The sequence below is a fragment of the Gopherus evgoodei genome, chromosome 5, assembly GCF_007399415.2.
Source record: "Gopherus evgoodei ecotype Sinaloan lineage chromosome 5, rGopEvg1_v1.p, whole genome shotgun sequence".
Lineage (NCBI taxonomy): Eukaryota > Metazoa > Chordata > Testudines > Testudinidae > Gopherus > Gopherus evgoodei.
This window is the reverse complement of record NC_044326.1, coordinates 126109136-126130558: the sequence shown is the minus strand read 5'-3', so window position 1 is coordinate 126130558 and position 21423 is coordinate 126109136. Positions and strand designations below refer to the sequence as shown.

General features: G+C 46.1%; 1 protein-coding gene across 2 annotated transcripts in view; it reads left to right on the top strand.

Moving 5' to 3' along the window:
- CDS1 (CDP-diacylglycerol synthase 1) overlaps nucleotides 1-21423 on the top strand; it is a 92643-nt gene that overhangs the window by 36863 nt on the left and 34357 nt on the right. For both annotated transcript variants that reach the window (XM_030564967.1, XM_030564968.1), the window contains exons 4-6: nucleotides 10869-10966; nucleotides 11162-11301; nucleotides 13099-13157. In XM_030564967.1, coding sequence (XP_030420827.1) covers nucleotides 10869-10966; nucleotides 11162-11301; nucleotides 13099-13157 — 297 coding nt within the window. The remainder of the gene's footprint in view (nucleotides 1-10868; nucleotides 10967-11161; nucleotides 11302-13098; nucleotides 13158-21423) is intronic.

The window sequence follows — 21423 nt, the reverse complement described above, 5'->3', positions numbered from 1 at the left end:
ACTTTATTTATGGTGTGACTGCCATTGCTCCATATGCATACAGAGACCATATTTTAAGTCATGTGTGCAAACAAGTTGGATTAAGAATGAGCCTTCAACTTAAATTAGGTATTTCTTACAACTCCACTAACACATTTTATCTCCTTATAAAATATATATAATGGGTATAATCAATGGATTATATATTTATGTAGTTATTGAAATAATTTTTTGTAGAGACCTGTATTCTTGGCTTGAGTTTTTGCGGCCTTAGCAGTGCAAATAGTCATACAAGCCATCTTAAAAGTTGCATTTGTGATTACCCTTTCTACGCTGTGTAAGGGATGTGCTGATGGCAAAGGTAGATCCTGGACTGTTACAGTAGTCCCAGTGGGTGGCTATGGCTGACAATGTCTAAAGGGACATTTTGGCCTCAGGTCAGAGAAGTAAGAAGGTGGATTAAAACCACCTTTCCTCTTTGCTCTCCTCAACTGCAGCATGTTTGGACTTGGCTCAGCTGAGAGAGAATCCAACTGATAATGTTTTTCTCGTCTCCCATTGTAGCATGCCCTCAGTCTGTTGCTTTGTTTTAACCATTCATATTCTATTTCTTCCTGTCCTCCTTCTTTTCTCTTGTAGGCATCCAGTATCTCTTTAATTACTGTGTATAATATATTTTTAGAATAGATTTTACATTCTCTTTCACCTTAGAGTGTCTTCTATCCTCCTCCTCCCTTTCATTTATTTTATGTCAGATATCCCTGAAATATTCTTCTATGGCTGCAAGAGCTGCTGTAAGTGCATCTGGACAATACCACTGTCACTTATAAAGAGTTGCTACTAGTTTGGAGAGGACCTTGACAGCTGTGCATGAAAGTTTAGATATTCAAAGATGTTACCTGAAACCAAGGTTTGATTCACCAGTAAGTGGTATCTCTTTAGTGCTTGAGATTTGAAGTCTTATCTGTTGAGAATTGTGCTCACAGTTTAGTCATCCTCTCAAAGCTGCCTCATTGTAAGCTTAAGTTCTTCGAGTGCTTGCTCATCTCGATTACAATTAGGTGTGCGTGCACCGCGTGCACGTTCGCCGGAAGATTTTTACCCTAGCAACACTCGGTGGGTCGGCTGGGCACCTCCTGGAGTGGCACCGCTATGGCGTCGGATATATACCCCTGCCGACCCAACCGCTCCTCAGTTCCTTCTTACCGCCCATGTCGGTCGTTGGAACAGTGGAGTGTGGTTTTACTGACCTCCACCTCCCTAGGTACTCATAGTTCTCTAGTTATTTTTGTGTATATAGTTTATAGTTATAGTTAATTTTTATCGTTCATAGTTAGTGTTATAGTTAAGAGGGATTCGGGGATTAACCCCTTCCCCGCACCTGGTGCCGGGGCCCATGTCCGGTTCACCAGGTTTCAAACCGTGCTCGGCCTGTCACAAGCCGATGCCAACAGGAGATCCAAACGACTCCTGTCTTATCTGCCAGGTGGGATTCCCCGAGGCACTTAAGTGTTGCATTTGCAAGGCTTTTAAGCCGAGAACAAAGAAGGAGCGGGACTTTCCGCTAAAAGAGCTCCTCATGGAGGCGGCTCTTACCTCTCCGCCTTCAGCACCGAGTGCTGGTCATTCGGCGGGCAGAAGCGCCTCCTTGGCACCAGATACTGCCAAGGCCTCTTGGCACCGGCCGTCGCCGGCACCGAAGTCGACTCGGCACCGCTCCCTCTCCGCAAGGTCGAGAGAGCCTAAGACTCCTGCTGTTTCCGTGCCACCTGCACTGCAGCCAGAGAGCTTGTCTAAGTCGGATCGCCCAGCACCAACACCTGCCGCGGCACCAACGCCGTTGGCACTGTCGATTCCGGTCCAACAAGGGCCGTCGAGTCCGGTGCCTGTCAGGTCCCCGGCGTGAGCCGTGGTTGAGCTTACTATTCCATCCACGCCGGAGACATTCTCAACGGCGAGGGATCTGATTGCCATGACAGAGTCGATGCTGCCTCAACCCTCGGCACCGCCGGTGCGGGTAATACAGTCTGTTGGCAAGCCTGCCTTGATAAGACCATCCTCTGTTGGCACAGCAGAGCGGCACCATTCATGATCACGGTCCCGCAGACGTTCTAGGTCCCGTCGGCGCTCCCGCTTCTGATGCCGCTCGCAGTCCCGGTACTGTTCTCCTCCTCAGTACCGGTCACACTCGTGGCACCATTCAGTATCCTGTTCACCGGCCTGCTACTCTCAGCACCATTCCAGCTCCTGGCACCGCTCCAGGCACCGTGACTCCCGTAGCCGCTCCCGACGTCGAGCCTCGAGATCTCAGTCGACCTCCTGGCACTGCTCTGGTCTCAGGTCCCGATCTCATTCCCGGTATCAGTATGCCTCCCGGTGCCGAGTAGAGCAAGGTCCGCTAGAGACAGAGACTCTGCCCAGGGCTTTTCAGCCCCTCCATGGCCATCCAGACACGCATCAGTGTCGTCCCACGTGGACAGCTCTTATGCACAGGACCGCGATTCCGATGTGCCCACCAAAGTCTTACAAGAGGCCCAGGACCAAGGCCCCCATCAGTGGTCTTTCTGGACACCTCGGGTGTACCACCAGGCCCAAGGCGTACCAGTAGTTCCGTCCTGCTCTGTCCCATCAGAGCACCGAGTGCCAGAGGCGACAGTTAGCCGTCCTCCTCCAACTGCTACGGAGGAAGCCCTAGTTCACCCACCGGACTCCCAGGTTCCACTGGAGCAGGAGGTCGCCCAAGAGCAAGAGGCCACACAGGACCTGCTCGTCCCTGGCATCTCCTCTTCCTCTTCTCCAAATGAGGCGGTGGCAGGAACATCCTCCTCGGGCCCTCCTCCAATCGACTTGAGAGGAGGGTAGCACTCGATATGAACCTCCAGGTGTAGGAGGACCCGGTAGGGGACATTATGTCGGCAGATGCCCCCACCAGAATGGCCCTACTGTTTATTTGGACCATCCAGGCCAATGCCGATACTATATGGCAGTCTCCAGCCTCTATCCCTCCTGCAGCCAGGGGAGTAGAGCGTAAATACATGGTGCCCTCTAAAGAGTACGAGTACTTGTATGTCCATCCTCCTCCCTGCTCGCTAGTCGTCCAGTCTGTTAATGAGAGAGAACGCCATGGCCAGCAGACACCAGCCCCGAAATCGAAGGAGGATAGGTGAATGGACTTACTCGGCCGCAAAGTGTACTTGGCAGGTGCCCTACAGCTCTGGATGGCAAATCAACAAGCCCTGCTTAGCCGCTATAATTATAACACCTGGGTGGCGGTGGGTAAGTTTACGGAGCTACTCCGTCAAGACTCCCTCCAAGAGTTCGCTGCCCTCTTGGAGGAAGGGAAAAAGGTGGCCAAAACTTCCCTCCAGGCCTCGTTGGATGCAGCCAACTCAGCAGTCAGGACTCTGGCCTCTCATGGCTTCAGGTTTCAAGCCTCCCACCGGAGCTGCAATATACCATTCAGGACTTGCCATTTGATGGTAAAGGTCTCTTCTCAGAAAAGACTGACCCCAGGTTGCAAAGCCTGAAGGACAACAGGGTCATAATGCGCGCTCTCGGCATGCATACGCCGGTGACCCAACGTAGACCTTTCCGTCCCCAGCCTCACTGCCCATACTCTACGCCTAGACAAAGACAGGACTTTGGCAGGCGGCGCGGCCGAGGTGGTCGTAGACGACAATCAGGACCCCAAGGGGGCCAAAATCAAATTCCCTCGAAACCACCAGCTGGACCAAAGATGAACTTTTGAAGGTGCGCCCGAGAGGATCCTTCTCCTCCCTTTTCCAACCGTCTCTCCCACTTCCTCCCGACGTGGTCCCTGTTAACTTCAGATCGCTGGGTCCTACACATGGTGGAGTATGGGTACCACCTCCAATTTATTTCAACCCCGCCCTCCCACCCTCCAACCCCGTCCCTCTTCAGGGACCCCTCTCACGAGCACCATGGGAGCTATAGAGAAGGTACCAAAGGACGAAAGGGGCAAGGGGTTTTACTCCCGTTATTTCCTAATCCCAAAGTCGAAGGGAGGTCTCAGACCTATCCTAGACCAGCGAGGACTCAACCAGTTTATGACAAAGTTGAATTCCGCATGGTATCCCTGGGGACCATTATCCCGTCCTTGGATCCTGGAGACTGGTATGCTGCCCTCGATATGAAGGACCCGTACTTTCACATCGCCATTTTTCCTCCACACAGGAGGTACCTCCGCTTCGTAGCCAACCGTCAGCACTTCTAGTTTACGGTCCTGCCGTTTGGTCTTTCTGCAGCCCCAAGGGTATTTACAAAGTGTATGGCTGTAATCGCCGCCTACCTCCACCGACGTTGGATACACATTTTTCCGTATCTGGACGATTTGGCCCGTCCAAAGGGCCTCCGAGACACAAGTCACCCAGCATGTGGGCATCGTCAAGGACCTATTCACACGTCTAGGCCTGATGATCAATATAGAAAAATCCACTCTGGTTCCCACGCAGAGGTTAGACTTCATAGGAGCTATCCTGGACTCCAATCTAGCCAGGGCCTGCTTACTGCAGCCGTGATTTCAGGCAATGGCAACAATCATCCGAGGTCTACAGAATTTCCTGACGACCTCGGCTTGCACTTGTCTCGGTCTCCTGGGTCACATGGCTGTCTGCACGTTCGTAACCAAATACGCCAGACTTCGCCTCCATGCTCTCTAAACTTGGCTCAATTCAGTATACCGCCCGGGCAGGGACCCAATAGACACGATAGTCACCATTCCCCCGAGCACCCGAGGCTCCCTAGACTGGTGGCTAACTCCCTCCCTGGTGTGTACAGGGCTGCCATTCCATCCGCCCCAGCCCTCAGTGTCCCTGGTGACGGACGCGTCATCTCTCGGCTGGGGTGCTCACCTCGGACACCTTCGTACTCAAGGCCTCGGGCTTGGAGCGCTTATACCCCCAAGTACGCCTGGTCATTTCAGGAACTGGCATTACACATAAATGTCCGAGAACTGAGAGCAGTCCGCCTGGCGTGCCAGGCATTTCAACAGCACTTACAAGGCCGCTGTGTCTCAGTGTTTACAGACAACACAATGGCCATGTACTACATAAACAAGCAGGGAAGGACACGATCCTCCCCCCTTTGTCAGAAGGCCATCCAACTCTGGGACTTTTGCATAGCCCACTCCGATAGACCTGGTAGCATCTTTTCTCCCAGGGGTTCAGAACACTCTGACGGATCGACTCCTTCCTGTCTCACGAATGGTCGATCCGCCCAGATGTTATTCATTCTGTTTTCCAGAAGTGGGGATTTCCTCACATAGACCTGTTCGCTTCCCATATGAACAGGAAATGGCAGATGTTCTGCTCCTTCCAAGGTCTCTCTCCGGGATCGATCTTGGACGCTTTCCTGATGCCGTGGAAGAGCCAGCTGCTTTATGCCTTCCCACCGTTCCCGCTGGTTCACAGGGTCCTGCTAAAACTCCGCAAGGACAGAGTGCGCATCGTCACGATCGTTCCAGTGTGGCCCAGGCAGCACTGGTACACCACGTTGCTCGACCTGTCTATAGCCAACCCAGTTACCCTGCCACTCCACCCAGACCTCATAACTCAGGACCAGGGCAGGCTTCGCCACCAAGACCTGCAGGCCCTTCACCTCACGGCATGGCTGCTGTGTGGCTAAACCAGTCAGAGGTCTCTTTTCCCTCTATTTTGGAGTACCTCTAGTCTCTCAAACAGCAGGGTCTAGCAGTATCATCACTGAGGGTATACTTGGCAGCTATCTGTACCTTCCACCCAGGGGAAGATGGTTGTTCCGTGTTCTCTCACCCTATTGTTTCGAGGTTTCTCAAGGGCTTGGAGCACTTATACCCCCAAGTATGCCTCCCAGCCCCGACCTGGGACCTCAACCTGGTTTTAACCAGGCTTATGTCTCCCCCATTGGAGCCGTTAGCAACCTGCTTGCTACTCTACCTGTCTTGGAAGACAGCTTTCCTCATAGCCATTACATCGGCCAGACGAGTCTCCTAGCTTAGGGGGTCTTACGGTGGATCCGCCATACAGTGTATTCCACAGGGACAAGGTGCAGTTGTGGCCACACCCGGCATTCCTCCCTAAGGTGGTTTCGGCCTTTCTTTCTCCCGATCTTCTTCCCGAAGCCACACTCAACGCGACGGGTGCACAGTTGCACTCCCTGGACGTCCATAGAGCGCTCGCATTTTATATTGAGCGGACAAAACCCTTTCGTAAAACGCCCCAACTCTTTGTTGCGGTAGCAGACCGAATGAAAGGCCTAACTGTTTCCTCTCAGAGGATCTCATCTTGGGTCCGCACTTGTTATGATTTGGCTCATATTTCCCCAAGCCACATCACCACGCATTCTACCAGGGCTCAGGCTTCATCTGCCGCCTTTCTGGCTCGTGTACCTATCCAGGAGATATGTCGCGCAGCTATCTGATCTTTGGTCCACACCTTTGCTTCACATTATGCTCTGGCTCAACAGTCCAGAGATGATGCAGCCTTTGGCTCAGCAGTTTTGCGTTCTGCAGCATCTCACTCTGACCCCACCGCCTAGGTAAGGCTTGGGAATCGATATGAGCAAGCACTCGAAGAAGAAAAAATGGTTACTCACCTTTCTAACTGTTGTTCTTCGAGATGTGTTGCTCATATCCATTCCAAACCGCCCTCCTTCACCACTGTTGGAGTAGCCGGTAAGAAGGAACTGAGGGGTGGTTGGGTCGGCAGGGATATATATCCGATGCCATAGCGGCGCTGCTCCAGGGGGCGCCCAGCCGACTCACTGAGTGTTGCTAGGGTAAAAATCTTCCGGCGGACGTGCATGCACACCTAATTGGAATGGATATGAGCAACACTTCTCGAAGAACAACAGTTACAAAGGTGAGTAACCATCTTTTTTAACAACTGTTCTTCAGGAAACATGTAACAATGTCCATGGGTCATCTTTAAGGCTTTAACCCAGTATGTTGGGGTCTAAAATCATGGGCCGCTACAGCTTGAGCTAAAGGAATAGCAGGCAATAGCAGTCTCAAACTTTTATATGTGGTACAACTACTGAAGGTCTGCTAAGGGCACTGATGAGCCAGACTGTTGGCATGTGTCAAGTAAGTACCTTTAGAAACTGAAGGAAGCTTTGATATCTCCATGCAATTTCAGTTATTTGCATGTAGAAATTTTTTTCATACCATGGCTTCTTAGAATTCTAAAGGATTTGTATGTCGAGAGTGTCTGAAACCATCTTCATAATGGACTACTTTAGATCAACATGTGGGATTTTCAGGCTTAAAGTAGGCTTACCTCAGCTTCTATTGAAAAATCAGATTTACTTGGGATGTCACATAGGTAATTGTGGCTGAGTTGGGTTGACACACTAGGAGAATATACAATATGTATTTGAGAGTTCTTCTGAGAAGGTGGGTGAGATTTTGATGGATGCAGATATATAGTTTTTACATTGTATTTTGGGTTTGGGTTTTTTTTTAATTATTGTCCCTTAGAAACCCTGACTGGTTTTCAGTGTGTCTGAATATCAGTTTACTTGAAAGCTTGCTTTTCTTGTGTTAGTGACTTTTTTCTAACAACTGTTAGTTGCCATACTTTACAAAATGCAGGTGGTTAAGTTAGTGTTTTCATTAATCTCTAACTTTAAATATCTTCTCCATTATCATTCAGGTAAAACTTTGCTCCATGTACTGTGTACATAGATAGTTTTTGAAAATAGCCCCTAGAAGATTAACCTTTTTGTTTCTCTACATACTCCCCCATTATCTATTGATGCGGGTCATAGAGTTGTCTCTCAAGGAATCTCTTCCTCTTTGTACAGCATTGTACAATTGGTTAGGTGTATGGTGGGTTTTCACTTTCTTTTGAAACATCAGATGTGGCTTCCTGAGAGAGTTCTTTATATAGTCATGGCAAGTCTGTGTGCCTGTTACGGCAATCACCACTAATATAAAGAAATACATTTTACTCCTAGCTTTGAAACATGCCTAGTCTTACTCAAAGTTGTATCAGTGTCCTATACAACCTTATAATAAAGCAGTAGACACTGAATGCTTCTTTTCTGTCTTATCAAATTCAATTTAGGTCGAGTAGTCATGCAATAAATTCTTTGGAAAATGTCTTTCAACCCCCTCCCCCTTTCCTTCCCCCCACCACAGCTGCAGTTTTCTCTTAAACATCTTTTAGTAAGTCTGGAAAATAAAAACAATAGAAGCTCCATGTATATCAGTAATGAATCCAAGTAGTCTAATGTTTTTGGTCAGAAGAAATTTACAGTGGAGGAAAACAAGTAATGCTCAGTGGATATCTATTAGGTTTTTTTTTTTTTGTGGAGGAGGGGGAGGACAGGCCATAAGGAATGTGTATAACAGAGCCTGGAGATGCATGCACTTGAAATCCTATACTATGGACTTTTGAAGAACTTAACCCGAGTGTTGGCACCACTGTATCTCAAGTATAGACGATGTTCCAGTAGCTTATGGCATTTTTAACACAGTACAATTATCTGTGATCTGTTGAAAATCATCTTTAATTTACCTGATAGTAAAAATGGGTCTGGTTGCAGGAGCCTTATGTGCTCTTACAGGCAGATGTTTAAAAGTGATATTTAATAGTTCAAATGACAACTTCCCTGTGTAAATATTAAACTTTCAAATTATCTACATTCCTTAACAGTATATATGTGTTTCAGTTTTTTTATGATACAAAAATTATTCATTAGAAAAAATTGATAAATATAACTTTTCCAACCTTGAGAAGTAATAGCCTGATACATCATTTTGAACAATTGAAATGGGGTAATAATTGTACCCATTAGTTCTATTGAATTTGACCCCAAGTAAATGTCTCTAGCTGCCCAGATAGGTCATGGGGAAGGGGGGAACGCTCCTATTTTGAAACATCTATGGAAGGTGTGACATGTAGTGAGCCATTGGAATGTTGTTTTAACAGTATTTTCATATCCTATATTTATATCTTGTAGATACTGCTTTTTCCTCCAGTTTCTAGGAAGGGAGATCTGTAAATGCTGTAATTCATTATTTTAATGAATGGCGTTTCTTTCTTGTAATAACTACTTTGAGTATAGTAGTATCTTTGCATATGTGTTGATTTCTTACTTTGAGTGTTCACGCTCTCTGCTGATAGGGTTGTAATGAGGAAGGAAAAATAACTGTTTGTTTTGCCACATGGTTTAGTATATTTACCTTTTGAGGCATGCATGACACAGCCTTAACTGTCAAGCCTTGAACCAAAAAGTAACAGTATAAACTTATTCCCGTGTTACACCACACTGCAGAAGTTTCAGGGCTCAGATCTTTTGACAATATTGTAAAGTATATAGAGATACTACATTTGATTGATGACATATTCTAGCACCTATTTTATAAAGAAAAATGGCTCATGCAGTGAAAAGACTGACAATTTTATTTCCAACAGAGGAGGGAGAGAAATGTTTAAATCTTGTCAGAGGTTCTGAGGTAAAAAATTTACCTGCTTAGTAGGGCTTAAAGTGCATGGAGGGTTTGTGAGCACTGATATCTAAATATTTAAAAGTTTAGAGGGTAAACATTGAGGTCCTGGCTATACTGTGAAAAAGCAACATATTAGTTAATGTGTTTTAACTATCACGTTAAATACAATGTTAAATATGACGACAAATGTTAGCAATGACCAGCTAACACACATTAAATGAGTGTTGTCCACACTAAGACATAATTGTTTAACATTGTATTTGTGAAAATGTCATATTTGTGTTATCAATTTATGCTTTTGCCAAGTGTAAACAAAGGTGTTTGTTTACACATTCAGGAAGACAATGCTAATTTGTTCAGCTTGTAATGATCTATTAGTAGCCAGAAAATCCTAGAAATGTAGGGTATGTCTACAGTGCACAAATGTCTACACGGCACACTTAGACTCTTTCCCTGGTTTTAGCCTTAGCCTCCTTGCTATCTACATAGAAAAAAACTCTGATCTGGGTTTGGAGGTGCTTTAAGCTTATCTGGTATGGGGTATGGGTTACAACCAGGATCCACTTTAATTCTGGCTGGAACTCTCCTACTTTGCAATGAGGACACAGGCTAAATCACTGAAGTGCTGATAGTCCTCCAGTGTCTTCCTGTGATTCTTCCTATAGGACAGAGAAGGTCTCCTGCAACTGATGCAATTGAATGGGAAAAACAGTGACCCTAGGTCTCTCTGTGTAAAGGATGGGTGGATGCAGAGACAGTGAGGACACAGAAGTAACTCTGGTAGGACTTTGCAATGGGGATGCCAACATGAACTGGGTTAACCCACGTTAACTGTGTAGTATAGACACCTATGTCCAACTCCTGTTGCTCTTCAACGGGAAATGGGCACCTAACTTTTGTCTGAGCCTTTGAAAATCTCCCCCTTAAATGCGAAATTAAATTTGAGCTTGCCTTTTTTTATTTATTTATTTATTTATTTTTTTATTTAAAGTGTTGAAAACCATATTAATCAAGAAAGGCTTCTTATTTGCCATTTGTGAGTGCATTTATCAAACCTTTTTCTAAAAAAAACATTTTTCCTAGAAATGTTGATAACCTCAGTTGGTTTCATGGTAAAACAACTAAAATCAGTCCCCAGTGTTTCATTGTATAGAATGCCTCATATTTTTTATTTGTTCAGAACAGAATGTTTGTTTCATCCTGTAAAAGCAGCAAAGAATCCTGTGGCATCTTATAGACAGACATATTGGAGCATGAGCTTTCATGGGTGAATACCCACTTCATTGGATGCATGTTTCATCCTGTATCCCTTTTGAAATTATCCAAACCGCTTATGCAATGACTGCGCAACAGACTTTTTTTTAATGCAGGTATTAATCTGTTAGTCCCTTTAGAGAACTGTGCACCTAGATAATAATTCTTTCTATCTTAATTTCAGGTCTTGAGCATTCAAGTAAAGTGTTTCCATGAAATCATTACTATAGGCTATAGAGTCTATCATTCCTATGAATTACCGTGGTTTAGAACCTTAAGCTGGTAAGTAACAAGCAAGAATTTCAATCAATGGAATTATTGACATTTTGTTTGCATTTAATTTGCCCAATAGCATCTGTTTTATTTGCCTCAGTTTGTACTTTTTGATAATGTTTCTTTTGTTAAAAGAATCTAACAGTACAGGAAAGATACTTTAAGTCTAGAAAAAATAACCAGTACCTGTTGTATATGTTATAGGTACTTTTTGTTGTGTGTGAACTATTTTTTCTATGGAGAGACAGTGGCAGATTACTTTGCTACGTTTGTTCAGAGAAGAGAACAACTTCAATTCCTAATTCGCTACCACAGGTTTATATCTTTTACACTCTACTTGACAGGTGAGTTTTTGGTGAACTATTCCCAATTCCATCACTGGTTAATGTATTCTTATTCAGTGATGGTGTTCACATTTGCATGTGTTTGTTTGCACTTCAAAAGTTCATATAATTTCCTGTAGCTTTTCTCACATTCCATTACTTTCTCTCCCTCTTGTTAAAGGAAACCAGGTGTCTGTGTTTGTTTTGCCAATGAAAAATTGAACATAATGCTTTGCATTCCATTAGATTTCAGGTAGTGGTTGCTGACTAAAAGGGGGTTGCTTAGAAAGCAGAGGATTGTGGGGGAGAGAGAATAAGGCTTGTCATTAATGAACATATATTATTACTGCTGGAGGTATCAGACTACATGCTTTTTACTTTTATCTGTTTGGCTAGCCAAGTCAAGGGTGATGTTTCTAAACGCTGTGGGGGCATAGTGATAGTTGAAACAGTCTGAAGAGAGTGTGTATTATGGCTCTTTAAGACCATAAATTGTCTGGTTAAGGAACACTTCTAGAACACCTAATACTGGGTGCGAAGGCAGGGTTCTGTTTTGACTTACGTATCAACAGAATTTTTAACCTAGTTCCAGTTGCAAAGTTGCTTGTGGAAAGCCTTTGTCTTCTAATTTTGCTTTCAGTTAGGAGCATAGAATTAGCAATAATGGACCAGGCTAGTGATCTACAGGGGCCTGTTCCAGATTTGTCTGAAAAACATGCAAGAATCCCGAAGTGGGCAGTATGGAATAACCTGCCCACAGGAAAGAAGCATTCCTGAGTAGTTAGCTGTGTATGAGCAGTTCAGATTATTACTTTCAATGTATATATTACCTTGCATTTATCAACACTGAATTTTATCTGGCATTGTGTTGCCCATTTAATCTCTTTGCTTCTTCTGAAGCACCACAGTCACCTTTCACCTGAATTTATTTTGTCATCTGCCTATTTTGCCGTTTTACTGTTCCTCCTGTGTTTCAGATATTTCATAAATACACATTAAGCAATCTTGGCCATAATACAGAACCTTGTGGCACCTCACGATTTAACCTTTTTCCAGGTTGAAAATTGACCCACTATTACTCAGTAGTTTGTCGAAGAGACAAAACAATTATGGATCATGGTTTTCATCCATAACTCCTTAGTTTCTTTAATATCCTTAAGATGTGAGCTGTATGGGGGCCACTAAAGTATCTTTGTGGGGAACTAAGGGCCCCTGAGTTCTTCCCAAACTCAGGTCATGCACAAGGCTGCCACGGTGGGAGGAAGAGGTACCGCCATTTCTCATACCAGCCAGGACCAGAGGGATATAATACCCCTGACCATCAAGCCAAATCACTGTCCTGTACATCCCTTGGCTATGGGTTGGTGGTGGGGCTACTCTATAAATAAACAAAATACCATTTCTGTTTGTTTCATACAAATATAACACTCAGTCTCTTGGGCAAGGGACCTCAAACCTGGCATTCTTCTTTAAATTAGCTCTAATGAAGCGAACATCAGAATAAGATAGCTGTCACTTGTTTTGGAGGAGTTGATTTTTAAAGGTAGTGTAAAATTAATGTATATGGTGACTGTTTTTTGCTGATAATTGAAAGTAACAAAGTAGACATGAAATAATTAATATATTTATGCCGATGAAATTAAATCTCAGTATATCATGTACTGGATATACTGTAATCCTTTAAACTAAAAGCCTGATAGAAGAATAAGCCTCTTCAGAGTAAACTAATTGTTGTATATCAAGGGTCTGTTTATCTGTATAATTAGAATATAAGATTGCACAACATGCACCGTTTTTTGTTTGTTCTTTGTTGTTCAGGTTTCTGCATGTTTGTACTGAGCTTAGTGAAGAGACATTATCGTCTGCAGTTCTACATGGTGTGTATTAACCACTTCTTTATAGTCACTCACTTTGTCATAGAAATCATCAGCAATGTTAAAACGCCTGTCTTGTAGTATTGCATAAAAGTTAGAAATATTTAAAAACAAAACTTTGGCTAGTATACTCAGAATAATTGTTTGGAGCAACTGTATTTAGGGTGGGGTTTGAGTTAAGGACCTTTTCATCTCTCTAACTTAATATTGTATTGCAACATATGGCCTCAGTGAATACAAGGCTGTAATTTGTGGTGAAATGTTGATATAAAGTTTGATTTATTCCCTTTCAGTGACAGATTTTTAAAGTTAAAAATGGATTACTAATTAAAATATGGAAGTAGTACACTTTTATCCTTGGCTCCTAAGACTGAGAAATACTTGGATTATAATGGAAGGCAATTCATGCAACTCCAGAAGCCTCTCTGTGTGCCTCTGGTTTAGTCAAATAGCTCAATTTGTTGGCTGGAAGGTTGTTATTGTGACAGTTAAAGGCGATCTGGGCCTATGCTCTGCCAGACTAGATTGTCAATCACTTAAAAAAAAAATTGAACCAATGTTTTTATTTCCACCACTGAGTGTCTGAGACTTGCACACAATAAATAATATCCAAAAGGCTGGTTTTAAAAACAAAATCAATCTCCACAGAGCTGTTAAACCATTCTTGAAAATAATCTAAATTCCATCTCTGTCAGACAGGGAGGCTTAGAAACAGCCTTTACAGAAGCCTGTCCTTATCTTCAAGGTACTCAGTGTTTTGGGTCCAGACTCCCTAAACAATTACAAAAAGTTCTGGGACTGTGGTCAGCAACTCTGGTCCTCTGGCACAATAGAACTGTCTTCTGCAAGGGTAAAGCTCATCGGTACAGGAAACAGAGCTTTCTCTGGGGATGGTCCCAAAATGGGGAATAAATTCCCACAGGATCAAAGAACCATCACAAATCTTGCCACTTTTCATTCTAAGTGCAAAGTGCACGCCTTCAAGAATACATATAATTTCACACTATTTTCCCCTAGGAAGAGGAAGGAAGAAAGACCAACATGTGACTAATTATAGTCATATCACTTATGTCCTTCTGGAAAGTGTTCAGATGCTCTGTTGGTGAGGGCTGTTTAAGAACCTGAATAGAATGGAATTGGACATATCTGGAAAGAGGAGTGTAGCATTTGTCTGTAGGAAGGAGCAATCTTAATTAGAGGGGGGAATACTTGCTCTTGGGCTGTATTCCGATAACACAAAAGGAGAGTAATAAAATCTTTACTGAATACTGAAGGGGGGAGAGATCATAGTCCTTGGGTGTGATGTTACTTGAGTGGTGTAATTTAGATGACTATCACACGCACAGATTATATTTTCCAAAGCTTCCAGTCACTTTGAAAGACCCCACCATCACTCACCCCGAAACACATGCTTGCTTTCTCACTCACATGAAAAAAACCTTGAATGTTGAGCCCTAAGGAGGTGCCATGGTCGCTGTCACAGGAGAATAGGAAATAGCATCTGGTAGGGAAACTGAAGAAAATCCCCACAAAAGTACCTGTTTTTAAAAGTTAAATAGCCTGTTAGTCCCAGGTGTCTAGAATTCATAATATTAAAAAGGCTTAATTGGTCAGCCGTGGCCAGTGATGAACTCTAATTAAGCCTTTTCAATAAATAAAACTTTAAAGCAGCTGCTTTAGGTAAACTTGTCTTGAAATCTGTGTGTGGTAGGAACATGTGTACTGATGCTACAAAATACATCTAATATACTAGTGGAGATGAATTACAGTGTGCTTAACAAAATGACGTTATACTTTAAAAAGTAACTCATTTCTAATTCTTACCAGTCCTAGCTCTAGAAACTTAGTTTCAATAGTCTATAATAAGAGGGCTTAACAGTTTGTCATGAGACTTCCATATCTATGTAACATGATACTTCCATGATACTAACTCAGGGGTTCTCAAACTGGGGGTTGTGACCCTCCTCGGGGTCATGAGTTGTCAGCCTCCACCCCTTAATACTGCTGCTTCTTTGAGTGCTTGCTCATATCCATTCCAGTTAGGTGTGCGCTCGCCGCGTGCACGTTCGTTGGAGATTTTTACCCTAGCAACACTCGGTGGGCCAGCAGGGCGCCCCCTGGAGTGGCGCCGCTATGGTGCCGGATATATACCCCTGCCGGCCCCTCCGCTCCTCAGTTCCTTCTTACCGCCCGTGTCGGTCATTGGAACAGTGGAGCGCAGCTTAGCTGATCTCCACCTCCCTAGCGATTCTCTCGTTTCTATTGTATTGTGTATATAGTTCGATTTCCTACAAGTATAGTTAGTGTTTAGTTATTAGTTCTGTAGTAGTTATTATATATAGTTAAGAGGGATCGGGGGTTAGCCCCTTCCCCTCGCCCGGTACCGGGGCCCATGCCTGGTTCACCGGGCTTCAAACCGTGCTCCGCCTGTCTTAGACCGATGCCCACAGGAGACCCTCACAACTCCTGTCTCAAGTGTTTGGTGAATCCCATCTCACGGACAAGTGCTGCATCTGTAAGGCTTTCAAGCCCCGGACTAAAAAAGAGCAGGACATTCGCCTGAAGCAACTCTCGATGGAGGCAGCTCTGACTTCTCCGTCTTGGGCACCGCCCGCGGCACTGGGAACAAGTGCCTCTTCTGCACCGGAGCACGCGCCGATAGTGAAGGCTCCTCGACATCAGCCATCACCGGCCCAAGCTCCTGCTCGGCACCGCGCTCTCTCACCAAGGAGCAAGAAACACAAGCCTCCTGTGGCTACTGTATCTACCCCACAGTCTGAGCGCTTAGCTAAGTCGGACCGCCCAGCACTGACAACTGCTGCGGCACCGACATCCTCCGCGCCGTTGATTCCAGCCTCGCAAGAGCCGTCGAGTCTGGTGCCTGCCAGCTCCCCGGCACGCGCCGTGGTTGAGCTTATCGTGCCCTCCACTCCAGAGACGTTCTCCATGGCACGGGACTTGATTGCCTTGATGGAGCCTGAGCTGCCTCAACCCACGGCACCGCCGATGCAGGTTGTTCAGTCAATAGGCAAGCCGGCCCTCATTACACCATCTTTGCCTGGTGGTACTGAATGTCGCCAGTCCCGATCCAGGTCCCACAGGCACTCTGTCCTGTCATCAATCCTGGTTCCGGCGCCGCTCGCAGTCCCGGTACTGCTCCCCATCGAGGTACCGGTCATACTCGCGGCACCATTCGAGGCCCCGGTTGCTGACCAGATACTCTCGGCACCTCTCTAGGTCCTGACACCACTCGCGGCACCGTACCTCTCGCAGCTGATCTCAGCACGGTGATTCAAGGCACCGGTTGACCTCCCAGCACCGCGCCGGTCGCAGGTCCCAGTCTCATTCCCGGCACCGATATGACTCCTGGTACCGTTCTCCGGCACCGCGGGGGGACAGATCGAGTGGACGCAGGGCCCCGCATCAAACAGTCTCCACCCCTCCGTGGCCTTCTCGTCATCCGTCTACCTCCTCCCATGCAGACAGTGCATCCTATGGGGATTCGGATACTCACAACAGGTTCGCCCTTGACCTGGACCAGGGACCTCATCAGTGGTCCTTTTGGACACCTTGGGCTTATCACCAAGCCCAGGGTGAACCCACTATACCATCGCGCTCCGGCCCTTCTGAACACCGAGCGCCAGAGGCCACCGTTAGCAGACCTCTCCCGGCTGGTACGGAGGAATCTTCTGCCCACGTACCGGATCCACAAGATCTACCGGCTCTGGACATTCCTCAGGATCAGGAGTCAGTCCAAGACTCGCTTGTCCCCGGGGTTTCATCCTCCTCCTCCTCCTCGGATGAAGCGGTGGGGACGTCAACATCGGGACCACCTCCAATTGACCTCAAGTCACACCAGGACCTTCTGCGGCGTGTCGCCCTTACTATCAACTTACCTGTAGAAGAAGTTCCTGAGGTGGAGGACCCTGTAATCAGTATACTGTCGGCGGAGGCGCCAACTAGAGTGGCCCTCCCCTTCATTCGTTCGATCCAGGCTAGAGTGGATACCATCTGGCAATCCCCGGCATCCATACCGCCCACAGCTAGAGGGGTGGAACTGAAATACATGGTGCCTCCAAAGGGTATGAGTACCTTTATGTACACCCCCCTCCCTGTTCATTGGTTGTACAGTCTGTCAATGAATGGGAGCGTCATGGCCAGCAAGCCCCTGCACCTAAATCAAGGGAGGCCAGGTGAATGGATCTATTAGGAAGAAAAATCTATTCCGCGGGAGACCTCCAACTCAGGGTGGCAAACCAACAAGCCCTCCAGCTATAACACCTGGGAGGCGGTAGGGAAGTTTATAGAGCTTGTCCCGCAGGACTTCCGCCAGGAATTCACAGCACTTGTAGAGGAAGGGAAGAAAGTTGTGCGGACCTTCCTCCAGGCCTCGCTGGATTCCGCCGATTCGGCAGCTAGAACGGTCGCCTCTGGAATCGCCATGCGACGTATATCATGGCTGCAAGTGTCAGGCCTGCCACCTGAACTTCAGCAGACTATACAAGACTTACCTTTTGATGGCCAGGGCTTGTTCTCGCAGAAGACGGACCCTAGGCTACAGAGTCTAAAAGACAATCGTGTAATTATACGTTCGCTGGGAATGTATACGGCACAAACTCAAAGACGGTCTTTCCGGCCGCAACCTCAGCGCCCCTACCTCCCGCCTTGGCCAAGGCAAGACTTCACCAGAAGGCAAGGTCGTACCAATCGCAGACGTCAGTCTGGGCCTCGAGGGGGTAACAATTCCGGTCCCACCAAGCCACCAGTGGGACCGAAACCAAACTTTTGAGGGTGCGCCCGAGAGCAGTGTACCAGGGGCCTCCCAGGATCCTTTTCAGTTCTACAACCGCCTTGCCTCATTTCTCCCTGCGTGGTCCCAACTAACCTCGGACCGTTGGCTCCTACGCATGGTGGAGTTTGGATACCGTCTTCAGTTTATTTCAAACCGCCCCCCCCCACAACCCGCCTCGTCTCTCTTCAGGGACCCCTCTCACGTTTAACTCCTTTTGCAGAAGGTTTGCAGGCTCCTTGCAATGGGAGCTATAGATGAGGTTCCGGAGGAGTTAAGAGGCAAGGGGTTCTATTCCAGATATTTCCTAATCCCCAAGGCAAAAGGGGGCCTCCGGCCTATCCTGGACCTGGGAGGACTGAACAAATTCATGAAAAAGTTCAAGTTCCACATGGTATCCCTGGGAACCATCATCCCCTCCCTGGATCTCAGAGATTGGTACGCCGCTCTCGACATGAAGGACGCATATTTTCACATCGCTATTTACCCCCCGCACAGACGGTATCTACGCTTTGTGGTGAATCATCAACATTACCAGTTTACGGTCCTTCCCTTTGGCCTCTCCTCGGCCCCTTGGGTATTCACGAAGTGTATGGCGGTAGTCACCGCCTCCCTCCGCCGTCATCGAATACGTGTCATAAACAGATAAGAAAATTTAATAGCACAGAAGTACTTTATATCTCTTTGACTGTAAAGGGTAACAAGTTCAGTAAGCCTGGCTGTCACCTGACCAGAGAACCAATCAGAGGACAGGATACTTTCAAATCTTGAGGGAGGGAAGTTTTTGTGCTGTGCTGTTAGTTTTGGTTGTTGTTCACTCTGGGGGCTCAGAGGGATCAGATGTGCAACCAGGTTTCTCTCCAATCTCCCTGATACAGTTTCTTATAGATTCAGAATAGTGAGTACTAGATAGATAAAGCGAGTTAGGCTTATGTTTGTTTTCTTTATTTGCAAATGTGTATTTGGTTGGAAGGAGTTCAAATGTGCATTTGGCTGAAAGGAGTTCAAATTGGTATTTTGCTGAAAAGATTTTAATTTGTACTTGTATATTTAGGCTGGGAGAGTATTCCCAGTGTCTACAGCTGAAAGACTGTGTACCTATTCCATTTTTTTAAATTTACAAAGATAATTTTTACTGTTTTTTCTTTCTTTAATTAAAAACTTTTCTTTGTTTAAGAACCTAATTGTTTTTTTATTCTGGTGAGACCCCAGGGGACTGGGTCTGGATTCACCAGGGAATTGGTGGGGAGAAAGGAGGGAAGAGGGAGAGAGAGGCTGATTTCTCTCTCTGTTAGGATTACTGTCTCTCTCAGGGAGAATCTGGGAGAGGAAGAGAGGAGGAGTGGGAAAGGTGCATTTTACTCTCTGTTTTGTGTTTCAAGGAGTTTGAATCACAGTGATCTTCCAGGGTAACCCAGGGAGGGAAAGGCTGGGAGAGGCAACTGTGAAGGAAAGGGTTTTTCTTTCCTTGTGTTAAGATCCAGAGGGTCTGGGTCTTGGGGGTCCCCGGGCAAGGTTTGGGGGGGACCAGAGTGTACCAGGCACTGAAATTCCTGGTTGGTGGCAGCGCTACAGGTTCTAAGCTGGTGATTAAACTTAGAGGAATTCATGCTGGTACCCCATCTTTTGGACGCTAAGGTTCAGAGTGGGGAATTGTACCATGACATGGTGGCAGCCGTGGGATAGATCGATAGATAAGATAGAATCCAAAAACCAGTGAGGTTTTTATTTCTCTCCCTGCTAGCTATCTGCAGGCAGACTGAGAGGTTTGGGTTTAGAAGCAAAAACCAGTAGGATTTTTTTTCTCTTTCCCTGCTAGCTGTGTGTAAGGGAGGCTAGAGGAGATTTTTTTTAAAAGCAAAGGTCTGCAAGTTCTTTTTGGTCTCTCCCTTCTGAGTAGTCTGAAGGCAAAGGCATTAGGGTTTAACAAGGATCTTTTTTAAACAAAGAGACTCCAGTTGTGAGTCACCATATACCAGCAAAACACATTTGCAAATGAATGGTTTTTTTTCTTTCTAACTCTGTCGGGAATAGCTAGGTAGAAGGAGTTTAAAAAAGACTCTGTTGCTAAGCAACCCTCAGGAGGCAACAGAGAAGCAGAATTTCAGGCAGTAAACACCAGAGGGCGCCCCAATACAAGAAAACAGAAACCATGACTACCAAGGATGCCCTGAAACAGGAACGAGCGAGACTAGAGGCAGAAGAACAAATCAAAGATACAGACCACAGGCGAGACATGGAAAAAAAACTACAAGAGATGGAGCTGAGAGAAAGAGAGGCCGCCCACAGGAGAGAGGTGGAGATAAAAGAGAGAGAGTTGGAACTCCAGAGGGAGGCCCACCGGTAGGCCCTGGAATTAGCGCAGGCTAGGCAGCATGCTCCAGCCAACCCTAACAACCCTTCGCCAGTTATTGTTCCACATCCCAAGAGATTTCCCACCTATAAGGCAGGTGATGACACTGAAGCCTTCTTAGAGAATTTTGAAAGAGCCTGCCTTGGGTACATCATCCCTGAAGACCAGTACATGATAGAACTGAGGTCACAGCTCAGTGGACCCTTAGCAGAGGTGGTGACTGAAATGCCTAAGGAGAACATGAATGACTATAAACTTTTTCAAACCAAGGCCAGATACAGAATGGGGATAACACCTGAACAGGCCCGTCGGCGGTTCAGAGCCCTAAAATGGAAACCAGATGTGTCATTCCCCCGACATGCCTACCACATTGCAAAGAATTATGAAGCCTGGATATCAGGAGCCAATGTTAAATCTCTGGACGACATGCACCTCCTAATACAATTGGAGCAGTTCTTAGAGGGTGTTCCGGAGGAAATCGAAAGGTACATCCTAGATGGGAAGCCCAAAACTGTAACTGAGGCGGGGGATATTGAAGCCAGATGGGTGGAAGTGGCAGAAAACAAAAGAGCTACTATCAAGGGGAGCAAATATCACAGAGGTCACCCCGACAATAAACCCTATACCCGAGGGCAACCCAAGACCCCACCTACAACCCAAGGAAAGCCGCCGACTCCCTATTCTCTCACATCACCAATCTTCAGTAATCCACCTTGACCCAGTGAGCAGTCAGCTGGGCGATGCTTCAAGTGTAATGAACTGGGACATATAAAGGCCAACTGCCCCAAGAACCCCAACCGAGTGCAGTTCATTTTATCTCCATCACTCCAAAGATCCCCAGACCCAGATGCATCTCAAATACCCTCGGAGCGAAGGGAAATTTTGAGAGTGGGTGGAAAGAAGGTTATCGCGTGGAGAGACACGGGGGCACAAGTGTCAGCTATCCACCAATCCTTAGTGGACCCCAGATTCATCAACCCAAAGGCCCAAGTGACAATTTACCCCTTCATGTCAGAAGCGGTAAACTTGCCTACAGCTAAACTGCCTGTCCAGTACAAAGGCTGGTCAGGAATGTGGACTTTTGCAGTCTATAACAATTATCACATCCCCATGCTACTGGGGGAAGA